Below are 21,920 nucleotides of genomic sequence, written 5' to 3'. Positions count from 1 at the left end.
TCTAGGTCCCCAGCCAACCCAGCCCTCTGCCTCTATAAGGAGAAATCTGTGTTTCTTTGTGACTCGTTCTCTCGACACTCCAGAAACCAAGTGGCTCGCTCTCGCCTGCAGAGCTGTGGCATTTCACTGGGGAATCAAGGCAGCGGTGTGATGAGTGCATTAAGCAGGGCGGCCTGGCCAGCCAAAAGAAACAACAGACAAAACAAGAGCATGTCACCGGCATCCTGCTCTCAGATCACACCAAATCAACGCCTCCAGCGCAAGCAGAGACTAGAACCTGCCCCGCCAAAGCTAGAGGGAAAGAATGGTTTCAATTAAGAGGAAACCAACAGAATTGCTGATTTCCTTAGAGAGACTTCCCCTAAATTACTACAAGCAGCCCCAGTGCTCCCTGCAGTGAATTTCAGCATCACGGGCCAACTCACACCATTCTTCAGGCGTGAGACAATCCTCAAGTGAGGCCCAGCTAAGCGGCCCCCACCTGCACAATGGGGAGTCCAGACGCCCACCTCCGACTGGCTCCCTGATCATAGGTGGTCTCGGGGGCTCCACTGCCCCCGCAAAGAGGAGAGAGGGCGTTCCTACCTCCTCCCTTCCTGAAGGTAACTCCCAGTAGTTCTAAATTATTTCAAGGCCCTTCACTTTCAAGGAGCAGAATTGAATTCCAGCCCCACCACGTAAGAGCTGAACCATTCTTAGGCAAGTGACTTCACTTTCATGGGCCTTTGTTTCTCAGCCTGTGATAGGGCTCCGAGGAAATCACTCACTCATTTATTCAATGAGTGTTTGCTGGAAACCTCAAAGAAAAGTGTATGGTTGTTGGATAATCAATATATGTAAAGCACCAGCATTGAGCTGGGTTCGTAACAAGTGGTTTAAAAATGTCAAACTCTTCCCTCCTCTCCCCAGAAGGTAAAGCCGTGGATGACTGGCCACAGCTCTCCCAAGGGGACTCCTAGGTTCTAATTTATGATGTATTTATACCATGAAAAATCACCTGCGCTTTGATAATCGTCCATTTCAGCCTGAACAACAGTCTACAGCTATATTCTCATGAAATTAAAAGCAAGATGAGAACCTGCCAGAAACGCAAACATTCCTGTTCAAAGGTGTAGAAGTCTTAGTCATGTCAGAGGTGTGGCTGGGAGCGGCCTGATCTTCCTTTCTTGAGAAGAGAGCAGAACTAAGCAGTTTAAGGCAACTAAAGGTATTTTGGGAGATGAGAGAGTTGAACACCACAATGAGTGACAGACAGACGGACAGTTTGTGCCCTTGCAGCTGATCCCCCATCCACAACCAGGAAATTCCAAGCTCGGGCTTCTGGGGAGGAAGTGAGCTCTGGGAAACTCCAAAAGTTCCAGAACGAGAAGGAAGCTACTGCATTAAACTGCCCCTAAGGGCCTCCTTATGCTCTGAAGCCAGGGAACAGCCCTGGAAAGAAACACTTCGCTCGAGAGGGAGGAAAATACCATCCCCTCCTCCGGCCTCACCACCAACTGCCAGGACCAAAGGCAGGAAGAGGCCGGTCCTGCTGAGACAAGCAGCCCGGGAGGCCGCCTGACATTGTGCAAGTAAAGACAGGACCTGGGCTCGTTTCTCCATTCGCTTTCGCGAACTACTGCAATCGCCAAGGTTTCCGGAACAACCCCTGCTGCGGCCTTATCTGCTCAGCGACAGTTGTTCCAGTAAGCACGTGTGGGTGGCAGGCTCCGGTGCCCTCTCCCTGCCAAACTAAATGAGATTTTGGCTAATATTTTGCCCAGAAATGGAACGAAAATGTCTCAAAGGCAGCTGGACGCATTTCTCAAGTGCAGCAGGAACAAAGTGAGGGCTGACTGGTGAGGGGACAGGTCCCAGGTCTAACAGTGACAGTGATCACAACGCTTGCTGACGAAGGCTCGCTCCATGCCAGTCACTCCGTCGAGTTTCATGCACATGATCACATTGGCCGTCACACAGCCCCACAAGTAGGTATTACTACTCTCTTTTAAAGATGAGAAAACTGAGGCTCGGGGATGTTAATTGCTTAAACCACATAATTGATGAGTGGCAGGACTCAAACTCAGATCTCACTCCAGGATCCACACTACCTTCTGAGTGCTGGAGACCCTAGACTTAAATCCCCCTTTTGCATTTCTGAAGGCCTGTGCTTGGCCCAGAGACTGAACTATGCGGGCTTGATGAACCGTTCTCAAATCTAGCCTTTAGAAGAAAGGAAGCCTGACTTTGAGAGACACTGTTCCCTGCTAGCCTGTTTGAAGAGAGGCCTGTTTCTGAATGCCTTCCAGGGGTGTGGAAAGCTCATTTGGAGAAGAAACCAAATGAGTTTTCCAAAGGTTTTAACAATGCAAACAATGCAGAATACAAGAGTGGCTGTTGACTTTAGCCTTCCAAACAATATAAAGAACAGGATGCTCAAACAGATAACAGGGTACTTTTCCTATACCCTGAGAAAGAGTCCTTAAGGAAGGCTGGGGATTATCTGATGATGCTTGTTTGAAAGGAGAGTTGTCCTAAACATGTCCTAGGAGGGAGTCACAGGGAGCCCCTCCCTCTACTCCCAATAAGAAGTCTCAAGTGTCCAAGGCTTGCATCCCAAACCTTGTCCAATTTTTCCTATCCCTACTGCTTGTCTTTCACATTCATCCTGAGTGGCCTGACATTGTATATCTTCAGCTTCTCTTGGTACCCTTGCAAGAAACCACAGAAGAGGCTATTTCCTAGGTGATAGGAAGGAAAAGGAAAGGAAAAGGGATGGGAATTGGGTGGAGCACAGCCACAAAGAGCAAGGAAAGGATGAGAGAAGATATGGCCTGCTTGCCGACTCTCATTTGCTCTTTAAGCACTTATCTCTTATTCTAAAAAAACAGAATAAAATAAAACAGAATAGAGTAGAAACGTTATGTGTGTGTTTTTTAGGTTGAATTTGGAGAGAGCCTGAATTACCACAGTAAGTCACAATCTCACAAAACCAACCCAACATTGAAATAAACACAGGCCTTCAGAAAAGGTAATAGGAGTACCAACTTCATTACTTCAACAAGGTTTCATTCAGTGCCCCCCATGTGTGGGGAACTGTTCTAGGCACTGGGACCAGGGCATTGAACAAGGTGGGCAAGGTCACTGCCCCAATGGAGGTTATGGCCCAGGGGAGAAGACAGACATTCAACAAGTCAACAACACAGCATAATAAGTATTGTAACAAAGTACAAGGTGTGAGCACTTGGTTGAAAGGGAAGTCTTTTCTCTTCAAGGCTTTTGCTGTCCCCAAGAGATGCTCCCCCAAGGCAATGTCATTTCAGCTGAGAAGTGAAGGGATGGATTGGGAACCAGCAGGCCAGTCTAATAATCAGCAAGTCTCATGGTCAGGAAATTCACCCTCAAAATAAAGCATAAATCATCTTGGTTTAATAGAATCCATTTCCTGTGGCTCTTCCATCATTAGACTCTGAAAAGCAGCAGCCCCCTTCCTGTGTAAGAAACAATCACATCCTAGAGGTCCACATTAAACATCCCTTGGGCTTCTCTTCTCTGAATGTGGTAATCATAAATCTTTTAATGGTATTTAGGTGAAAAAAAAAAGAAATGTAAAACAAATTTTAAAATCCTGATGTCTCCTCCCCTCCACCCCATGATGTTAGGTTCCTTAGCTAACTACACGGAGGCAGGGGACTGGCCCAGAAAAACCCTCTTGTTCATCTTGGGGCTTATTAAAATGTTAGGATTTTGGACACTTGAGCTTCACACTCAAAGAAACTATTAGGAAGGAGTTTTCCTGCTTATGAAAGAGAAATTATTAATATAAAATTCAATAGTCCATTCTAGACTCCTTGGAAGCAAGTCAGGTCCATTGGGAGCCAACACAGTGGGGTGACATGGACCTCAGCTCTGGGGGTGGAAAGCTAGGGTTCAAATCCTGTGTCAGCACTAATTAGGTATAGGACCTTGGGAAAGTGATTAAATTCCTCTCCTGTACACGAGGATAATAATGCTAACAGTGAAGGAAATGTGAGGGCTAGATTAGATTATGGAGCTAAAAACACTCCATGCATGTTAAAACATGCCAGGAGCAATTAGAGTAAAAATGAGCCAGCTATCTGCCTTGGGGGTCATTGTCTCATCCTTTACAGGAAGAGATGCTCGTCCAAGGTCATCATAATTCTTTTTAAGTGGATCACTACAGATCAGTGGTGTAGCTCCAGCAGTGCTGAGGTTGGTTGCAATAGTGAGGCTTTGATAACAAAATGCTCAAGTGTGCAAGAGATGGACTATTTCTTATAAATTGTAACAGGTTTAAAGTTATTCCCTGATATGCTTTTGTTGGGAAGAGAAAAGGATAGTTATAGCTGTTACGATTGAGTACAAGCCACAGATCATCTGGGCCTCAAACTGTAGTGTGTCCCCAAAGTGAACTCTGTCCAAGATGTGTCTTTTCAGAAGGTTGAGGGTGTGGCTTAGGAACACAAGAATTTAGCTTTGCCTTTTTTTTCTTAGCTTCTATAGCATCTCTAACCACAATTCCACCATATGAGTGAACACTCTTTGGAGCCTTACTCTTTGTAACAGACATTGTTAGCAAGGTAAAGAAGTTCTTTTAATTGAACCCAGTTTTGCATAAAATCACAAACTTGTGCTTCACGGGAGGTGAGGCCCCAACTCCCAGCTCCAGTGGGTGGATCATGATGGTCTAAGTCGAGCACTGTGGTCAGAGTGCTCCTTGCCAATGATCGGTTCGGTGAGGGCATTCCATGGAATGTGAGCTCCTTCTTCCAATGAGAGATAAAGGGAAGTCAATTCTGAAAAAGGACTTCTGGAAAAGCTATTCCTCCCTTTTTTAGAGGAGATGTTTGTGAATAAGCTTTCGTTCTTCTGGTGCTGGATAGTGATTTGTTTTTCATAGGATGCCTGGAACTGTGGGAGTCAGTTTGGGAGCATGAAGGGGGCTAACCAGTAGGAAGACTCTGGGAGTGGCAGAAATCTGAAAGAAAGCTGTGTCTTTGATCATACTGAGCTCCTGGCATTGTCCCACCTCCACACTTCTTGTTGTGGGAAGATGTCATTTTATGAGGGGTGATTGCTCTGCTACTTACAGAGATATTCAGCTGGCATGCATTGATATGGGTATACCAAGAAACATGTGACAGATAACAAACACATTATGGGTTGACCCATAGATGGGTTGTAGCTTATGTTCAATCATGATGGCTTTAACTCCATCCCTATCTCTTTTACTCAAGAAAGCATATCTGAGTAAAAGTGAATGGATGTTATAGCATCACTGGGGGAGGGGGGATACCCTTGAATCTGTTCTCATTTATAAGACACAGTTGTTTATAACTGACCACTTGAATTAGCTGTCCCACTCTCCTGATAGAGCTCACTCTGGTCATCTGTAAGTAATTACCACCAACTAAGGAGAAAGAGAAGCAAGACCCTGGTAGCCAAGTGGTTGGACATCCACAGCCCAGGGTTCTTGCCTGTTCCTCCTGCCTGGACCCAACAGATGCGCCCGCATGGCTGCTGGAAGTCATCCTGCAAACCACCCCCTCGACACGCAAACATTCCTGCCACCAAAGTGCTCAAAACAAGACCAAGAAACTTCCAATAAATGGATGAAATAGTGCCCTAAATTAAGACCTAATGATAAAGATTCCCAAGTAAATTATAAAATTTCCCCCATGACTTAAAATAACCCTGATATCACAGGACACATTGTTTCCCAGAGTTCGGGTTCTGTTGCTGCCCCAACATGTGCTTCTAAAAGTCTGAGTCAGCTTAGAGGTTCTCATGGTTCTTCTTCCCACCACTGTCTATTGCAAAGCAAACATGATAAACAAGTTGCTTACAGAATTTTGAAGAGTAGAGCTTTTTTTACTTGCTCTCTTACTCAAATGACCCAAGGGTGAGGCAGCCAGAATAGGGGCTCCCCTGGCTGGATTTGCTATGAGGAGCTCTGACCCCACCCACCAGACTGTCTCCAGGTCATGAGAGCTGGTAGGGCTGAGAGGTCCAACAAGCAGTCCCCCAAGGAACTGCGGAGATCCTGCAATCATAATTACTGCTTTTAATCCTACAGGTCTAGAGAAGCCTTCCCTGATGCTCTAGATCGGGTGAGGTCACCCTGTTATAAGCTCTCTCAAGAACATGTGCTCTTCCTTCCCAGCATGTACCTCAAGTGTAATTAAATAGGAGCATAATTAGTTGTTTACTGTCTGTCTTCCCAGATAGACTATAAGTTCCATGAGAGCAGAAACTGAGTCTCTCTTGTTTAAAGTTGTATCCCTAGTGTTTGGCAGAACACCTGGCCCATCTTAGTATTCAATAAGTATGTGTTGAGTGAACAAATGAATCCTTTGAAAACCATTGATTGTTGACTTGACTCACAGAATTGCTGAGAGCAGTTGGGAAAAAGCCAGGCCAGGTTATGCTGGACATTCTGGTTTCAAAAAGCTCATTAAGTCAAAAAGGTTCAAAACAAACACCAAATATTGATGTACAAGGTACTGCATAGGAAACTAGATCCAAGCACAATGGAAGCTCCAGCAAAGTGTATACAATGTAGGCTCCACCTATACTGTTTCCCATTGTGTTACCAAAAGCAGTATGCTTTTATCTCCCTCTCTTTGTCATTCCAAGTCTTCTTGCACTGGTCAGCCCACTGTCCTCTTGTTCAGTGCCCTTTCCTCTATCATCTCAAAGAGGGAAATGGAAAGGCCACTGGACTGAGAGTCCAAAGACCAGGGTTTTGACTCTAGTTGTGTGACCTTGGCCAAGTTACTTGCAGTCTTTGAGATGACCTTCTTTTATCTGTTCAATATTACCAGTAGGCTTTGTAATTTCTAGCAATCTTTCCTATTCCGACATGCCATCAACTTTGGCTCTTTGTCACCAGCCCATGATAACTTCTCACTTAGGGTCCTCCTTTTTCTCTTTCTCATCTTCTACCTCTTTGGATCTATACTTTGATGCTGCTGTAGGGGCCCAGCTCAGCCTGCACCTTTCTGATCCACAGCAAAGCATCTGGACACCCTCCCATTCTTGCCTCCAGCATGAGTTACCCCAGCAAGGGCATTTGAATCAACTTGGCAGGACACTCGGGTCCGCTGCCAACCTGACAGCATCTGCATGCTTCAGGAAATGGCAGAACCCAGAAGCCTGAGCACATACCAGGTCCTCCTAGATAAGCACTGCCCAGGAGGGGTGGCAGCTCAGAGAAGATTGGGGAGCATTCCAAAGAATACAGTTTCAACGATTGGGGTCAACCAGCAACAGGAGACAGAGATAAAGAAGAAAGTTACCTTAGGTAATAATAGGACCTTGTAGTTCTACATCACGTGCTTCTGCCAACCAGCACAAAACACTTTCACACCAGCAAGCAAAGGTGGAGAGGTCTAGGGGAGGCAGAGGGATTATTTCCCAGGTGGTTCACAGTGTACTGAAGCATTAGACAGATAAAGCCAGTAGCCCAAGGTCACACAATTAGGCTTTGACAGGGTGGGAATTAGAGCAGAGTGTCCTAATCTTACCCAGGGGCTATTTCTAGTCAACTCTTGATGGAGCCTTTTGTTTATACCTTGGTTCTATTTTATCTTACCTGCCCAGGTAGTGGGCTTGCTTTTTCCCTTGGGTCTGAGTAGTGGGAAACTTGAGCGGCCCACAGTGGGCTGGCCAGTCTGAGTTCAGAATCCAGCCTTCTTGACTTGGATGCTACCAGTGGACCCGTGGGGCCAGTCTGTGGAATGCCGCTGCTGGCTGCTTTGGGAGGCACAGAATAGCCCTGAGTGGCAGCTGAGAATGCAGAGGCTACAGGGCTGATAAAAGTTGTAATTAACGTGCTCATACAACCCTTTCATCTTCAAAGGCTTCACTCACATTAGCTGGTAATTCCTCCTATCACCCCTATGGGTGAGGCATCATTTTTGTCTTCTCAGTTTGCAGATGGAGAAGCTGATGTGGAGAAGGGGCCCTTTGCCAGGAAGTCTGGCTCTTGTTCACACAGAGGATTCCTGGCTCCCAGCAACTAACTTTAGTTGGGGTGATGGGAAAACACAGTGGGAATGAATCATAAGAAAAGGCTCAAGCGACATCACTCCTCTGGGTAGGAGATGGCATTTATATTGTTCTGGAGGGAGGCAGAATCTACAGGATGGCTAGTTGACTAGATGTGAGTGGCTAAACTCCTTGAGTTACCCACACATCAGAAACATAAATTAGAAAATCCTACTGCTCTTCTGTGGTGACCTTCATGTGATACATGGGGTCAAATCCTCTATATTGTGCCCATGGCAGACATCACTAATGGATCACAGAACTCTGTAGCTGAGCCACGGTTTGGCTTCTTAGCACAGCCTCCAGGCAGCCTCTAGTAATCAATAGGAAACATGACATGGGCTGAAATCGATTTGCTGTTGCTGCTCTAGGGCTTGTTCGGGATTCTCCTAACTTGCCACTCTCCAACTCGGGCAAAGTTGCCCAAGTTCCATCTCAACCAATGTTGAAGCTGGCCTGCTTCTGAACTCTGTCTAGCATTGTCTGAGGAGGGTGTCATGAGAGCTTCTCTGCAACAGAAGAACTGGATCTTGTAAGACGGAGCCAGTGTTACTTGATCACCTGGAATCTGTCCAACTTCATCCTTCACTGTTCCTCAACACAGACTCTCTTATTCAGACAGGCTGAGCCCTCTCCTGACCCCAATCAAGCCATACTTTTCAGCTCATGCTTTACCCTTCCATGGGTTGCTCTCCTCTTTCCTCTCTCTGCCCATCTTCTTACGTTCATCTCACCCTCAGATTCCACTCCCACATGAAGCTGTCTCATACAATTGCCACTCACGGAGGTATCTGCTTTTCCTCACCTTCTGGCACTTGATGATATGTAATATTGTGTAGTTCTTTCATCTGTTTAAGTTTTCTCCCACCAAACTGCAAACTCTCTAAAGAGAGAAACGAAATCTTCTCCTTCCCTCACTTTTTGTCCATAGTGCCAATCACAGAGTACTTTTTAATGAACTGAATTGGTGAGTTCATCATTATTTTACAACTGGGGAAACAGTGGCAACCAGTAAGGGAAGAACTCTCCCACAGTCATCCTGTGACTGAGATGGAGAAATGCTAAACCTCTGCTGGCTCCACGTGGGTTCTCACTTCTCCTAGAGGGCTGTGTCTAGGGACTGGCTGGAGATACAGACTGAACCACAGCCAGCAGCCACAGAGAGTGTTGTGTGTGACATGAGAACCCAACCCATCTGCTATTTTATTTCAACTTCTGGTCGGTGGATTACAGATGGATATGAAATGGGCATACCCAGGATGGATGGCTATCTGACTAAGGACTTTGAGTGACTGATGGAAGGTCAGAACCCCAACATGGCATTTAGTCTCTGGCCAGGTTAAGCAAACTCCTAATTAAGGAAGTCTTTATGACTTCCTTTTTATTTATTTTTTCCTCAACAAGAGTTTCTCTGGTTTCATGGAAAAGAAAGATATATCTTCATGGGAGACTGAAAGGTTCTCAGTAGAAGCAGCAACTCACCATCTCCAGGGCCTGCCTTGCCCAGTGCTCTGGTGTGTGTGTGGGGGGGGGGGGGGAAGGGTGTTCTTTTGTTTGCTTGTTTTTAGATTCCAATAGCCACCCATACGACACTAGCGCTCATCCTCTAAGCACTATTTTGGCTGAATATTGTGGTTCATTTTGCACCAACATTGAGGGAAGCTGAGACATCCAAGATACTCAAGGGGCTTTGAAAGTGAAGGACACAATCTTTTCTCTTCTTCAGGGGTTGTTTTTTCTGGCCACTTGAAGCAGTGTTTTGTAAAGTCGAGTTTAAAACAACAGGCATTACCTACAGATCCTCCAGGTAATCCCAGGACTGGCTTCTTGCATTTTTAGCTGTGTGACTGAGACTGTTGCTAGCTGCTCTGGCCAGAGATTCTTCATCTGCCCACGCCCAAGCGGTTGGGAAGATTCGGTGGAGTCCCCTGAGCAAAGTGCCTCGTCCCTAGGAGTCATTCTCGCCCACTGGAGTTTAGGGTGAAACTGGGTCCATACGTTTGTTTCTGACACGAATTAATAATTCACTTCTGACATTAAAGCAAACCAGGCATCACCTTTTTTTTTTGGCACTGCATTAGAGTCGTGTCATTCTTTCCATTAAATTGTGTGAGGCTTAGGTGTTCGTGGGCCCACAGAGTGGTGGGTTTATAGAACATGAGGCCTGGGACGGACTTTACAGATCAACAAGAACCCAACCTTCTCATTTTACACATGGAAAATTGGAGGCAAGTGGGGTGAAATGAATTGCTTGGCCCCACACAGTGAATCACCAACAGAGAGAAACTAAAACATAAGCATTTCTATTCTTGAGGCACCTTCCATGTGCTGGACGCTCAGCTCTATGTGTTAAACATTGTTCTAGAACTTGACATGTACAACTGCCTGACCTCATGCTGCTCTTAAGTGGCACAGAGGGGACTCAACTGGAGGTCTGTCTTGTTTCACAGTCCTTCCTCCTCCTACACAACCCTCTTCCAGAGCCAAACCTCCACATTCCCATCCCAACCCCACTCAGCGTCTGCTGGTCTATGGTATGGAAGGTTATTAAACTATTGAAAGAAACAACTTCCCCTTTTTCTTTTCTTTTAATATGGTGGCCAAAAAGCCAATATCTTTTCTCTGAGTGCCACTGAAAACATGATTTGGTGGCTTGGGGGGGGGGGGGGTTCTTTATACCTGAGGCCAGATTTGGAAGTAAGTGCTGGGACCTAGAGGCAGACAGACCTGTAGGAAACCAGGGTTTCTGTTCTACTGGACAAAACCTAATAGGCCCTAAACTTCCCCTGCCTTGCCTGACATGTCAAATCTCAAGAAAGATACTCTCCAACTGGAGAGCATGCAGAGAAAAGCAATTTCAAGGAGGTTTGAGGATCACTACAAGAGGCACTAGGAAATTAAAATAAAAGGGTTTAAAGACCAGGAAATTTTCTTAGAGGATGAAAAAGAATTACTCAGAACTTTTAAATCACAAAAGGTAAATTATAAAGATGTCTTTGCTAGTCAAACCTAGAAATTTCATTCATTCAACCAGCCATTTGAATATTTATTGAGCACCTACTATATGTGAGGAACTGGGCTCACAGCTGGGGGCTAGCTTTCTTACGTACAAAAGTGTACATAAAGCACAGGTTTTTCCCTAAAAAGTGTATATGTTCATGGGTGAAAGAGAACTGGTTGCCACAACCCAGCTTAGAGGCATTCCTTGAACTTCTTTTTAGGGTTTTTATGAAATGTCAGGGAGAAACTGCTAGGAAACCATAGGGAAAGTAAAAGTCACTCAAGGAAGTCTAGAGGAATGTACCTGACCCCTAAGGCTGACACTGGGAAGACAACTCCTCCTACCACTGAGGATCCACTGCACAGACAAACTTCTGGGCAAGAGACATCTATGGCAGCATCGCTTCCCCCTCCGGACTTTTGCCTGCATGTGTGTGACTAGCGCTCTTGTGGGCATCCTTGTCCATCCTTGTATGGAAGTGGTGGCTGTGGGGCTAATTCTGTCACCTTAGCTGGTCGCCTGCAAGCTGTGAGGTGATGCTCAGCTCTGCTGGATTCTGCTTCTTGGACTGGACACACTCAGAAATGGCAACAGCTGTGACTGGCATATAGTAGATGCTCATTTAATACTTTTCGAGTGTGTGAAGACTAGGGCCAGGGACCTGAGCTGAAACGACCTTCTGGGCCAGAGGCAAGAGACCGGGTATTGACTACATGGAATTGTAGTTTCTCCCTGGTGTCTCAATTTGCACAATGGTGAATATGCGTGAAGGAGCTTTATAATCATCAGTCTAATTAATATTTTGGAGAGTTCTCTTTGAGAGAAGAAATAGAAAAAGATGCTGCCTAGATCCATGACTGGTGTGTGGGTTCTTCTAGAGGTCACTGCAGGCCTACTCAGTGCAAAGAGATGCGTTGAAATGGAGACAGATGGGTAATTTATGATGCATCTCTGCCTTCAGGCCTAACCCACCTTCCTATGCAGTGGTCACCTGCTGGGCCAATAGAAGCCAGGTCCTGTAGTTTGGGCTAGGGCTGGGGAAAGGGGCTACAGTACACCTCCAGCTTCAGCTCAATGCCTTGTGCCCAGGCAAGTGCAGCCTGACTCCTGGCAGCCTCCTCTCATGTTCCCCTCCCTCCCTCATCAATGTTAGCTGGTAGAGAAAGGGCCCTGCAGCCAAGGCGCCTTAAGCTGAGAGCAAACATTTTGCTGCTATTTGGCTCCCTGCCTAGCTTTGTCCAGGCAAAAGCCAAAGTCCTAGGTGATGGAGAAACATCAATCAGCAGCCTCCTCCTGTCGTCCAGGTGACAAGTAATGATGTGGCAATGCGCAAGCAACTCAATTCACCATCCCTTTCAGTCCTGCGCCCTCCCCAGCTTCCCGGCCCATAGAAGAGAACAGAACTTCTATCCAGGGAATGGAATGAATGAGCCGCTCAGAGCATGAATGGAAAGAAGTTTCCATTACAACTTCCTTTTCATTTCTGAACTCCCAAGCCCCTCCTCCGACATCGTGTGCGAAAGGAGGGCAAACCCAGCTCAGTGGACATTAGGCCTCTACCCACACCCGACTGCCAAATGGGGTTTATGAAAACAACCAGGGTGCTACCAGGTACCATCCTGGAGTCTCTGGGGGTGGCCTGATATTCTGAGATACTAAGAGAAGCACAGGAATGGAGTTACTAAGAGCATGAGCCCAGCAGCCAGAATGCCTGGGTTTGAATCCCAGCTCCATCGTTTACTTGCCCCGTCGCCTTGGGCAAGTTACTTAGTCTCCATGCCTCAGTTTTCTCATAGCTAAGAGACAGAGGATAACAGCACTCCTTCATAAGGTTGGTGCATGGATTAAACAAGCTGGTGTATAAGAATATACTAGTATATAGAAACATAAGTTAGTATATAGGAATGTACCAGTATATAGGAATATAAGTATATAGGACTATATTAAACAAGTTAGTTAGTATAAAGAGACAATTAGAATGGTGCTGGCACATGGTTAACACTCTATAAGTATTTGCTATTATTACTAATATTGGTGATGTTTTCTTAAAAACATACAACTAGCTGCAAAGAAGCAAGTGCAAGTTCGAGAGCTCTAACTCTGAAGCAAAGCTGTGGGGAAGAAAGAAGAACTTTCAGGCACCACCAAAGGAGACTGGCAATGACCCCACAGCAAATGCTCAGAATTACCAACCTTTGTGAATAAGCTCCCCCCCACCCCTGGAGTTTTGCAATTAACCTTTATTCTCAAAAGCTGAAGACTCAAGGAAGATTTTTGGGGCTTGAGTTTTGCAAATCACCTCCTTGGTGACTCAGCTCCTCCCCACCCCCTGGGACCTATCTGCCTACACTTGAGCTCAGGAGGGGCACTTGCCTCAGGAGGACACACCCAGACAGGCAGAGCACCCCAAACTCGGGGAGATCTGGTACCTCTCGGTTCTGTTCCCCCACAACATCCTTCCCCATTCTGTTTAACTCCCTGTCTCCAAGTTTCACTGGGCAGATGGGCCATCGGTAGGCAGGACCTGTCCCCATGGTGGGCAACTTCAGACTTGGCAAGTTCTGTGGAGAGGACGCACCATTTGTCATTGCCAGTGTGGCTCCCTATCAGATGTCACTCTTCCCTGAGACTTGCCCCTTTAGTGGCTGCAGGAGACCCACAGAGAAGGCAAGAACCCTCTGTGAGGTTCCTCTGATTCTCTCAGCTGCCACCACCTTCCAGAAGCAGGGGTGGGGTGTGGGTGTGGGTGTGGCCTCTCACCCAGGGAGTCTAACCTCAGGTAAGCATCTCCAAAATAACCAGACCTCTAAGCGGCAGCTGCTGGGGAGGGCTCTATTTTGAGGCTTAAGTTTTGGGGTTGGTGTCATCATCCTGCCGGGCTCCCACTCCCGTCTTGGCTCAGGAATAGTAACCCTGTCTTTAGACAGACATCCCAGCAAGGAGCCACTAAAGCCACAAACAGATGGATGATTTCCCTCTTTGGGCAGAAAAAACATGAGCCCTGTGATGGGCAGCTGGCCTGCCAAGCACCCTGCTTGGGCCTGCCCCGAGCAAGAATGCCATCACCACTGTCACCATATAACATCAGTGTATTTGCACCTTAGGTGTACTGTCCAGGTATACTATGCATAGAGACAAATAGAGTCATTTCTGTATTCTAGATACTCATTTCAGTTCAACAGTTACTGCTAACAACTATGGACAGCACTAAGATCTAGAACCACAAAAATGAGTGAGATACAATCCCTAATGTCAGGGGGCTCCCACAACACAGCAGAAGGCAGATAAGAGAAGGTATGTCAGATTCGGGGTTTTCCCCCTTTGAGGAGTGTGAAAATCACTCTCACCCCTAGGTCCCCAAAGATAAAAAGGACTTTCTGCATGATTTTACTGTGAAGTTTTAAGGCTGATTAACTGAGGACCTTTGAGAACCAGATACCACATTATCAGAGATGAGGTTACTGGGATGGCTGCCATCCAGTTACACCAAAGATTCTCAACTGGGGGCAACTTTAACACCTCCCCCAATTTGGCAATGTCTGGAGGCATTTTTTTTTATGTCACAGTTGGGGTGGGGGTGCACACGACCAGAATCTGGCATGTGGAGGTCAGAGATGCACAGTGAGCCATTACCCAGGAAACTCTACACTAGACGGGGGCAAGGGCCGTTCCTCCTGACATTGACCTCTTCGGTCCTGACTACCTGGTGCACTGAGCAGACAGTGCCCGAATGTTTTATTGAATATATTGTCTAGGTAATTAGTTAACTTACTGGAGGGTGGGTAGATTAGTAGCAGGGTAACAGAAATATGCACACCGTTTCTCATCCCCTCTCCTTCATATATTCAGACCCTACCCTGTCTGCATTGCCCCTCCTCTGTCACTGATTCCTCCAGTCCTCCTCGCTGTGCCTCTGCTTGGCAGCGCTATTCTTACCCTCTAAATCGGCCAGGCTGTCACTCAACTGCACTGTTATACATGTAGAACCATAAAGTCCTTGAACGTAAGGCCGATGTCTAGTACATTTAAATCATCAAAGTACTCAACACAGTGTGGGACCCATAGAGGACACCTTATAAATGCTTAACGGTTGACCAGCAATATCCACATTATATGTGTTCAGACGCGTATAGACTTACAGGAACACCCACGTGTGTGCGTCCACCTCTAGCCAGCATTTCCTGGTACTTCATAAGTTGGAATGATCAAGAAATGGAGAACAGAAGAATACTAATCTTTCTCTCCAAAGTACACATTTTTGAAGCAAACAGCAACTTCATCAGATGCTAGACTGATTAAGGAGTTGCAGAAGTGTGAATTTATTTATGCAAAAAGTCTTGCAAAGTTTTTGACTTCTAATCACACTAACCCATGCATTTATTTGTAGAAAATATATAAACATTTAGTCAAAGTATAGACCATGTGTCAACTGGTGGAGCATTTGCATATTTGAAATCCCGTCTCCTGGAAAGTCTGGCGCGCAGAGTCACTGTGTCCACGTCAGGCCCGATCCACAAGCACAAACTTTAGAAAGCACCCCTTCCTTACCTGGAAAATGGGGCTGGCTTCCCACACCCTTGCTGGCCACCTCATGGGGAGCTCGCATTTAAGAAAAATGTCAACTTCGTAAGTGAGTGAAAAGTGGGGTTTAAGTGTAAGGTAGGCAGAAGTTGCCTCTCTGGTAATTCTAAAGAACGTTTGTGTGCTTCCCATTCAAGCAGCAACACAAAGGAGATTGAGTCATCAGTTTCTGGCTGTGCAAACCCCCAGAATTTCTCTGAGGCAGAAAAGATCCCCTTTGAGGACTGTGCTTTGTCTGGCGGCATCTGCCACCTGCTCCGCTCCTTCGCTCACAAGAGCCACTTCCCTTTTAGGCACTGGGCGGAATCAGCTAAACCGGAGGCGCTGCGGAAACACAAAGTCAGCCCCTATCTTAGCCCCAGCCCAGCCCCGCCCCAGCCCAGCCCCAGCCGGGGCAGACTGCCGTGGAGGCCCAGCTACCTCCTGCCACCTCCGCTCTGTCAGGGGCCCCCAGCCTGGAGCCATCTGACATGCAGGCTGACCTGAAAGCTCACTTGGCTGTTCATGTGTCGCCTGGGGCTCCACACTGGCTTTCAGTTCGAGGTCCTTGACTTTCATAGAGAACTGTGTCATCCTGGGTCCTCAAGACCATCCCTCATTGAGGCTCACACAACCTGCTAAACGCTGAGGGTTTCCAATGAGCACGTGAAGAGGGGGCTTTCAGGGTCAGTGCATTTAATGCTCTCGGGGTCCACGGGAGAGCTTCTGCAGGGCCTCTTCCTTCATTTTCAGGCAGAGGGCATTGCCCTAACTTGTTTCTGAGACAAGGAACACAGCCTCTCCCTTTTTTTCCAAGCCTGCAAATGAGAGCATGTCTAGAAGGGCAGCTGGACTCTGATAAGGTACTGACTTATTTTAGTAATAAATAACTAGGTTAGCATCTCTTGACAGCTGTGGCCACACCTGAGGAGAGGCAGGCCAGGCCAGGGGAGGGGAGGGCAGCCAGGAGTCCACAGCCTGCCAGGCGAGAGAGGAGACCCCCCAGCCAGGCTTCACATTAGCTGGCCGTAGGGATGGAGGGAAGGAGAACCACACATAATTTACAAAGTCCCCCAGGGGCAAAGTAATGGATCAAAGGAGCTCAGGCATTGGAGTCTAACACAGGGGATGTGAGACAATGAGGGACCCCAGCTCCATCACTAACTATCTGTGTGTGATTGGGAAAGTTATGTGATCTCTCTGAGCCTCAACTTCTTTGTCTAGAAAATGGGGTTAAGACAGTGCTAAATGCATACACGCTGCTGTGAGGCTTCTATAAGGTAGCCTATGCTAGCCCCCTCGCTGAATGCCTAACATAGAGCTGGTGCTCATTAAGTGGTATTTCCTGGGGACTTAGGACCCTACTTTACCCAAGAGCATATGGTGCAATAGCTGAGTGTCAGGCTTTTAAAACTGGGGTGCTCCTAACTCTAAGGGATCCAGCAGTGGTTCAGGAAGCTCCAGAAGCCCAGGCAGTACAGAAACTCTTCACTGAGCATTAACTTTGCTTTATGGTAAGAAATATATATCTTATTATTCTTATATTAAACTCAAACGGGGTATATTGTGGAGTAAAATAAACAACTGTGATGAGTGTTTAAGATACTATTTAAGGCATGAAACACCAGTAGACCACACCCTGCCCGCCACTCCAGAGGGTAGAGGTGGGACTCCTGACAGTCATTGATGATGGTAATATTACAGAGACTCTAAGTATGCAGACTGTCCTTCCCTAACACTGTCAGAGAGAGGGAAAGTCATGTACCTCTCTCTTTCAGGGGCTATTTCCTCCTAGGGAAACAGAAGGGGTTTTTCTGAATGATCCTTGGAGTCCCATCTCTGGCTCTTTGACGAGTCAAAAAATGTTTCTTGAATGAATGGAAGGGAGCTGTCATAAGCTAAGAATTTCATGCTGCTTAGCATCCCCTCCCGCGTGGCACAATTTGAAAGAAAATAGAACGTTTTCCTACTGTCAGCCTCAAACACACCTACCTGGCGCCCTGTCCTTGCAGGAAGTAGGAGTCCACTGTGTGTCTGGGGAGTCACTGAATTAATTGATGCTAACCTCAGCAGCAAGAGAGCTTTACTGCCTTGCTCCTTCACCTGGGAAAACACAGCCAAGGCTCCAACACCCAAGAGGGGCCTTTAATGCTCAGAGGCAGCCGAGGACACAAGCCAGCCCCAACCCCAGAGCTCTCAGACACACCCCTTTCTCACCAGCAGGGGCGCCATTCTGTAGCAATGACCTCTGGGCCACTGCCCCGGGGAGGAAGGGAGATGTGTGTGCAGGAGGGCTCATCCCACCTGACCTTCAGCCAGGACCACTTTTTTTCTCCCGAATATGACACCTAGTTCAAGGTGTCTGTTCTCCAGCTCAGGGTTTCTGCATCCAATATTGTTTCACTCCATTTAGCTATTTCTCTACTCTTTGCTTTGCAATTCGGAGATTGGGCCTTTCTTCCTTCCCCAAGCCTTGCCCCTTTCCAAAGTTTCCTCTTTGTCTCCTGGAGCCCACCACCCCTTGGAATGGGGCAACAAGAGTGCCTTCCCCTCCCCCCTCCTCTTTCTCCTTCCACTCTCTGCCTGCCCAACCCAGCCCACTGGGAAGCCATGTCTCTCTCCTTCCCAAGTCTTAGTTCCTTCCAAACAATTTTCCAAGCACATGAAAGCCAGGGTCCAGGCAGTTCTTGCCACTGGCACTTTTTTGCATTTCTTCCAAATGATGTTGCCCAAAGGGACTACGGAAACGCGGAGCAGGAGGGAGCCTGCTGGTCTCTGGGAGAACCTCAAGGGTCAGGACAGAGCCAAATATTTGGGGATGGGGTCCTTCAAAAGAATCAGGCAGACAGGTTGGCAAGACTCTAGAGTCAGAATCCTCAGAAACAGAGCAGAAGACGTCAAGGGAAGGTAACATACAAATAAACTTCCCCAGAGGCCCCTCGTCTCCGAGGCCAGGCCCAGGGCTCTCCCTGCACTCAAGCTTCCCTCTTCTCTCCCACCCCAAGTGCTTCTGACTTTCAAGGGCTCTTTGGATCTCCAAGCCTCCGCCTCTGCTAAGGCCTTTGGTCCACCGCAACCCTTCCTTCCCCGAAATTCTTCTTTATTTTACCCATGCCATACATACAGTCTAACATATTCTGACCAAGCACAAGCTAATGCAGCTGGGTTTACAGGAGCGCCAATCCTCTCACTGTGTGGGCACCGCAAGTCATTTAACCTCTCTGAGCCTCGGTTTGTTCCCACCTGTAAAACAGGCTAATAACCCTCACTGGGCCAGCATGAGGACAAAGTGATATAACACATGTAAAGAATTCAGCACAGTTCCTGGCATAGCAAAAGTGTGCGATAAATGCTTGCTAGTGCCGTCATTCCTATTATTATTATTATTATTATTATTATTATTATTTCTATTTCAGGAATCTAAATGGTAGATCTCCACTTACCCTCACTCTAAAGCACCCAGGTAGGACTGTGTCTTTTGCTTTCCTGGTACCCTCAGAGCTGGGTTTAATAAATACCTGCTGGGTAGAATTAACCATAGGCTGAGCTGTCTTAATGACCCAGCTGGCACTTCTTAAAAGAAAAATTAATTTTCCTAGCGATAAGCAAATCAGCCATGTAATTATCCATACATATATAGACAAAGAAAAGAAACACTTGGAACTCAGCCACGCCAGAATACCTCACACGCAGCCACCCCCTCCCCAACCACAGAAAGGCACAGACCCTGTCTGGGTGGAATTTGGCAGCCCCAGCCCCAGGGTCCCTGGTGCAACCTTGGTGCCCAGGCTCCCGGCCCTCTCCTAAGGCGGCCAGGCAGGAAATATTAGCCACATTACTGTCTGGATTTCCCCTAACTGATTGGCAGAAACAGGAGTTTATAAGGGCTGAGCAGCTGGCCCAGTCATCGCCTTTCCGCCTCACGCTCCCTTCCCCCGGCTGGCACCTCGTGGAGACCCAGAGCCTCCCCCGCAGAGCTGATCCAAGCTCTCACTGGGCTCAAACAGTCATGACGGGAGCCAACTGTAAGAGCTCTGAAACCCATGTGCAGCGGGCAGCGCAGGAAGCCAGGCGGCCTTCCTGGCAGCTCAGGGCCACCAGCGCTGGTGTGCGACTGTGCCCCCGCCACCGCCACCAGGCCAGCAGCCCCTGCCCGGCCCGCCTTCCAGCGCCGTAGGGCCAGGAGCCTGCCCGTCCGGGCGCCCGCCGCGCGCATCCAAGGGTGCAGTTACTTTCCGCCCTGGGCTCCGGCTCCCGCGACCTCGCCCACAACTGCACGCCAGCAGCCTGCCCAGCAAACTTTCCTGTCTCTTTCTCGTTTCCTTTCCACAGAACGGTCCTTCTACCAACAAACTCTCCAGCAGCTTAGCGCAAATCCTCGCTCTCCTTCCCCAAATCCAAGTCGCGCGCTCTCGCCGGGTTCCGGTGCCCGGGGCCAACCCGGCCGCGCGCCGCGGGTCAGCCCTGACCCCCTGCCGCGCCCTCCCGCTGCCCGGGGCACTCACCGATCTGCGCCAGGCACAGCTGCAGGAGGCAGAGTCCCCAGGCTGCGCGCCACCCAAACTTGTCCATGGTGTCGGGCGGACCGAGGGGCGCGAGCGAGCGGAGCTGGGGAGTCCGGCGCACGGGGCTGGGGGCCGCAGGGGACTGGGCACGCAGGCAGGCAGCCGAGCCGGTAGGGGCTGGGGGCTGGCTGGGCAGTGAGGGCGCCTCGGAAGTTGGCTGCTGTTTTTATTCAAGGCTCCCGGTGACCTAAGAGGGAGGGAGGGAGCGAGCGAAGGACACACCCAAGCGAGGGGCTGTGACTAAGCAGCGGGCAGAGGTTTAAGGCCGTACCAGCCCTCCCCCGCGCCCCCGCCCCGCTCTCCGCGGGACACCGAGCCGGGGCTTCCCGCGCGCCGCGGCGAGGAGCGGGTGCCGGGGAGCCCGGGACGCGCCGGCTTCCTCCCGCCGCTGGAAGGGCGGCCTCGGCCGGGACGACTGAGCCCTGAAGTCTCACCCCCGGGCTCAGCCTCTGGCCTCTCCTCTCCGCTAAGTTTCTCTTTGAGTCTGGCGGGGGGGGGTTCTCTCCGGGTTTCACAGGCAGCGGCGTGTGCTGGGAGAGAAGCTGGGGCCGTGGCGCTTCCCTGCCCCCGTGGGGAGCTGGGGTGGAGGGCTGGGGCTCTTCGGGGAGAGAGGAAGAGCGCTTTCTTTTCCCCTTGAAAGAGCAGCCAAGTCCCCACCCCTCAGGTGGAGCTTTGCCTCTTATCAGGACTGTTCAGAGAAAGATGAAGGTCGGCCCTGGGGCTAGCATTTGGCTCCACTACCCCACGTGTACCCCACAGTCTCAGGCTCGCGCCTGTATCGATCCACCCGCACCCATCCACCTGCACCCGTCCACCTGACTCGTCCACCCATCCTCCCAAACATCCTCCGTCCACCCATTCATCCATCTACCCGTCTTCCCTTACATCCTTCCAGGGCCCACACATCCATCCGTCCTGCTGTCCATCCATTTATCCAGCCACCCTCCCCTACAACTTCCCCTTCATCTTTCCATAAGGGCTTGTCCACCCTTCTTCACACACCACATGCATTTATACACTGCCTTCTCCTCCGTCCTTCCACCTACGGACCTGGTCACCAGTGTATCCACGCACCGTCCACCCCTCGTCACACATCCACGCATCCATTTATCCACCCTCTCACCCACCCACACTTCCATCCATTCTTTCTTGCTCCCATTTATATCCTATCTGCCCAGACATTAATCCATTTCCCTCCATCTGGTCTACCCAGTAATTCTCAAAAGGGAAGGAGATGGGCATGGTCTTCAGGGAGGCATTTTGAGTTTGAAAACTCATATTTGCATTGTCATTTCACATCTACCTCTAATATACTGTGGTTTAATCTTTGAAAATCAAAAGTAATATTAATTACCAATGTGGACCACTGAAAGCAAATAGGAATGGACTTCTTGCCTGGTGAGATACACAGAAAATGATAGTGGTTATCAGTGACTGTGACCAGACCCCGAAGGAGCCATTTCACAATTTCTGAGGGAATGTAATTTCTTTCTGATTTTGTTATTTACTGGAAGAAATGGAAAAATGGAGAGAAAGTGCACTCGTCCATCTTTAATTGATCAAATGTGTAGTGAGTGCTCCAAGATGTCAGCAGAAACGAAACCTGCCCTGTCTTCCAGGGGCCTCACACTTGGGCAGCAAATGAGGCTCATGAGCAGGCGGTGACCACACAATATGTATGCAGAGTGCTCTCGGTCCTAGAAAAAAAGAGTTGCACCCTTTCCTGGGGAACATCTAGTTCAATA

General features: G+C 48.4%; 1 protein-coding gene across 2 annotated transcripts in view; it reads right to left on the bottom strand.

Annotated features, from left to right (window-relative positions):
• Window positions 1-20,444, bottom strand: part of CD44 (CD44 molecule (IN blood group)) — a 79,247-nt gene extending 58,803 nt beyond the window's left edge. The window contains exon 1 of one of the 2 annotated variants that reach the window (XM_016206214.2): window positions 20,116-20,444. In XM_016206214.2, coding sequence (XP_016061700.2) covers window positions 20,116-20,182 — 67 coding nt within the window. In that variant the 5' untranslated portion in view covers window positions 20,183-20,444. The remainder of the gene's footprint in view (window positions 1-20,115) is intronic. The other variant, XM_016206213.2, reaches the window with a different exon arrangement.
• Window positions 20,445-21,920: the final 1,476 nt, after the last annotated feature.

Source organism: Miniopterus natalensis, chromosome 11 (assembly GCF_054644295.1).
Source record: "Miniopterus natalensis isolate mMinNat1 chromosome 11, mMinNat1.hap1, whole genome shotgun sequence".
Lineage (NCBI taxonomy): Eukaryota > Metazoa > Chordata > Mammalia > Chiroptera > Miniopteridae > Miniopterus > Miniopterus natalensis.
Note: the sequence above shows the minus strand (reverse complement) of the source record. Positions and strands in the feature narration are given on the sequence as shown.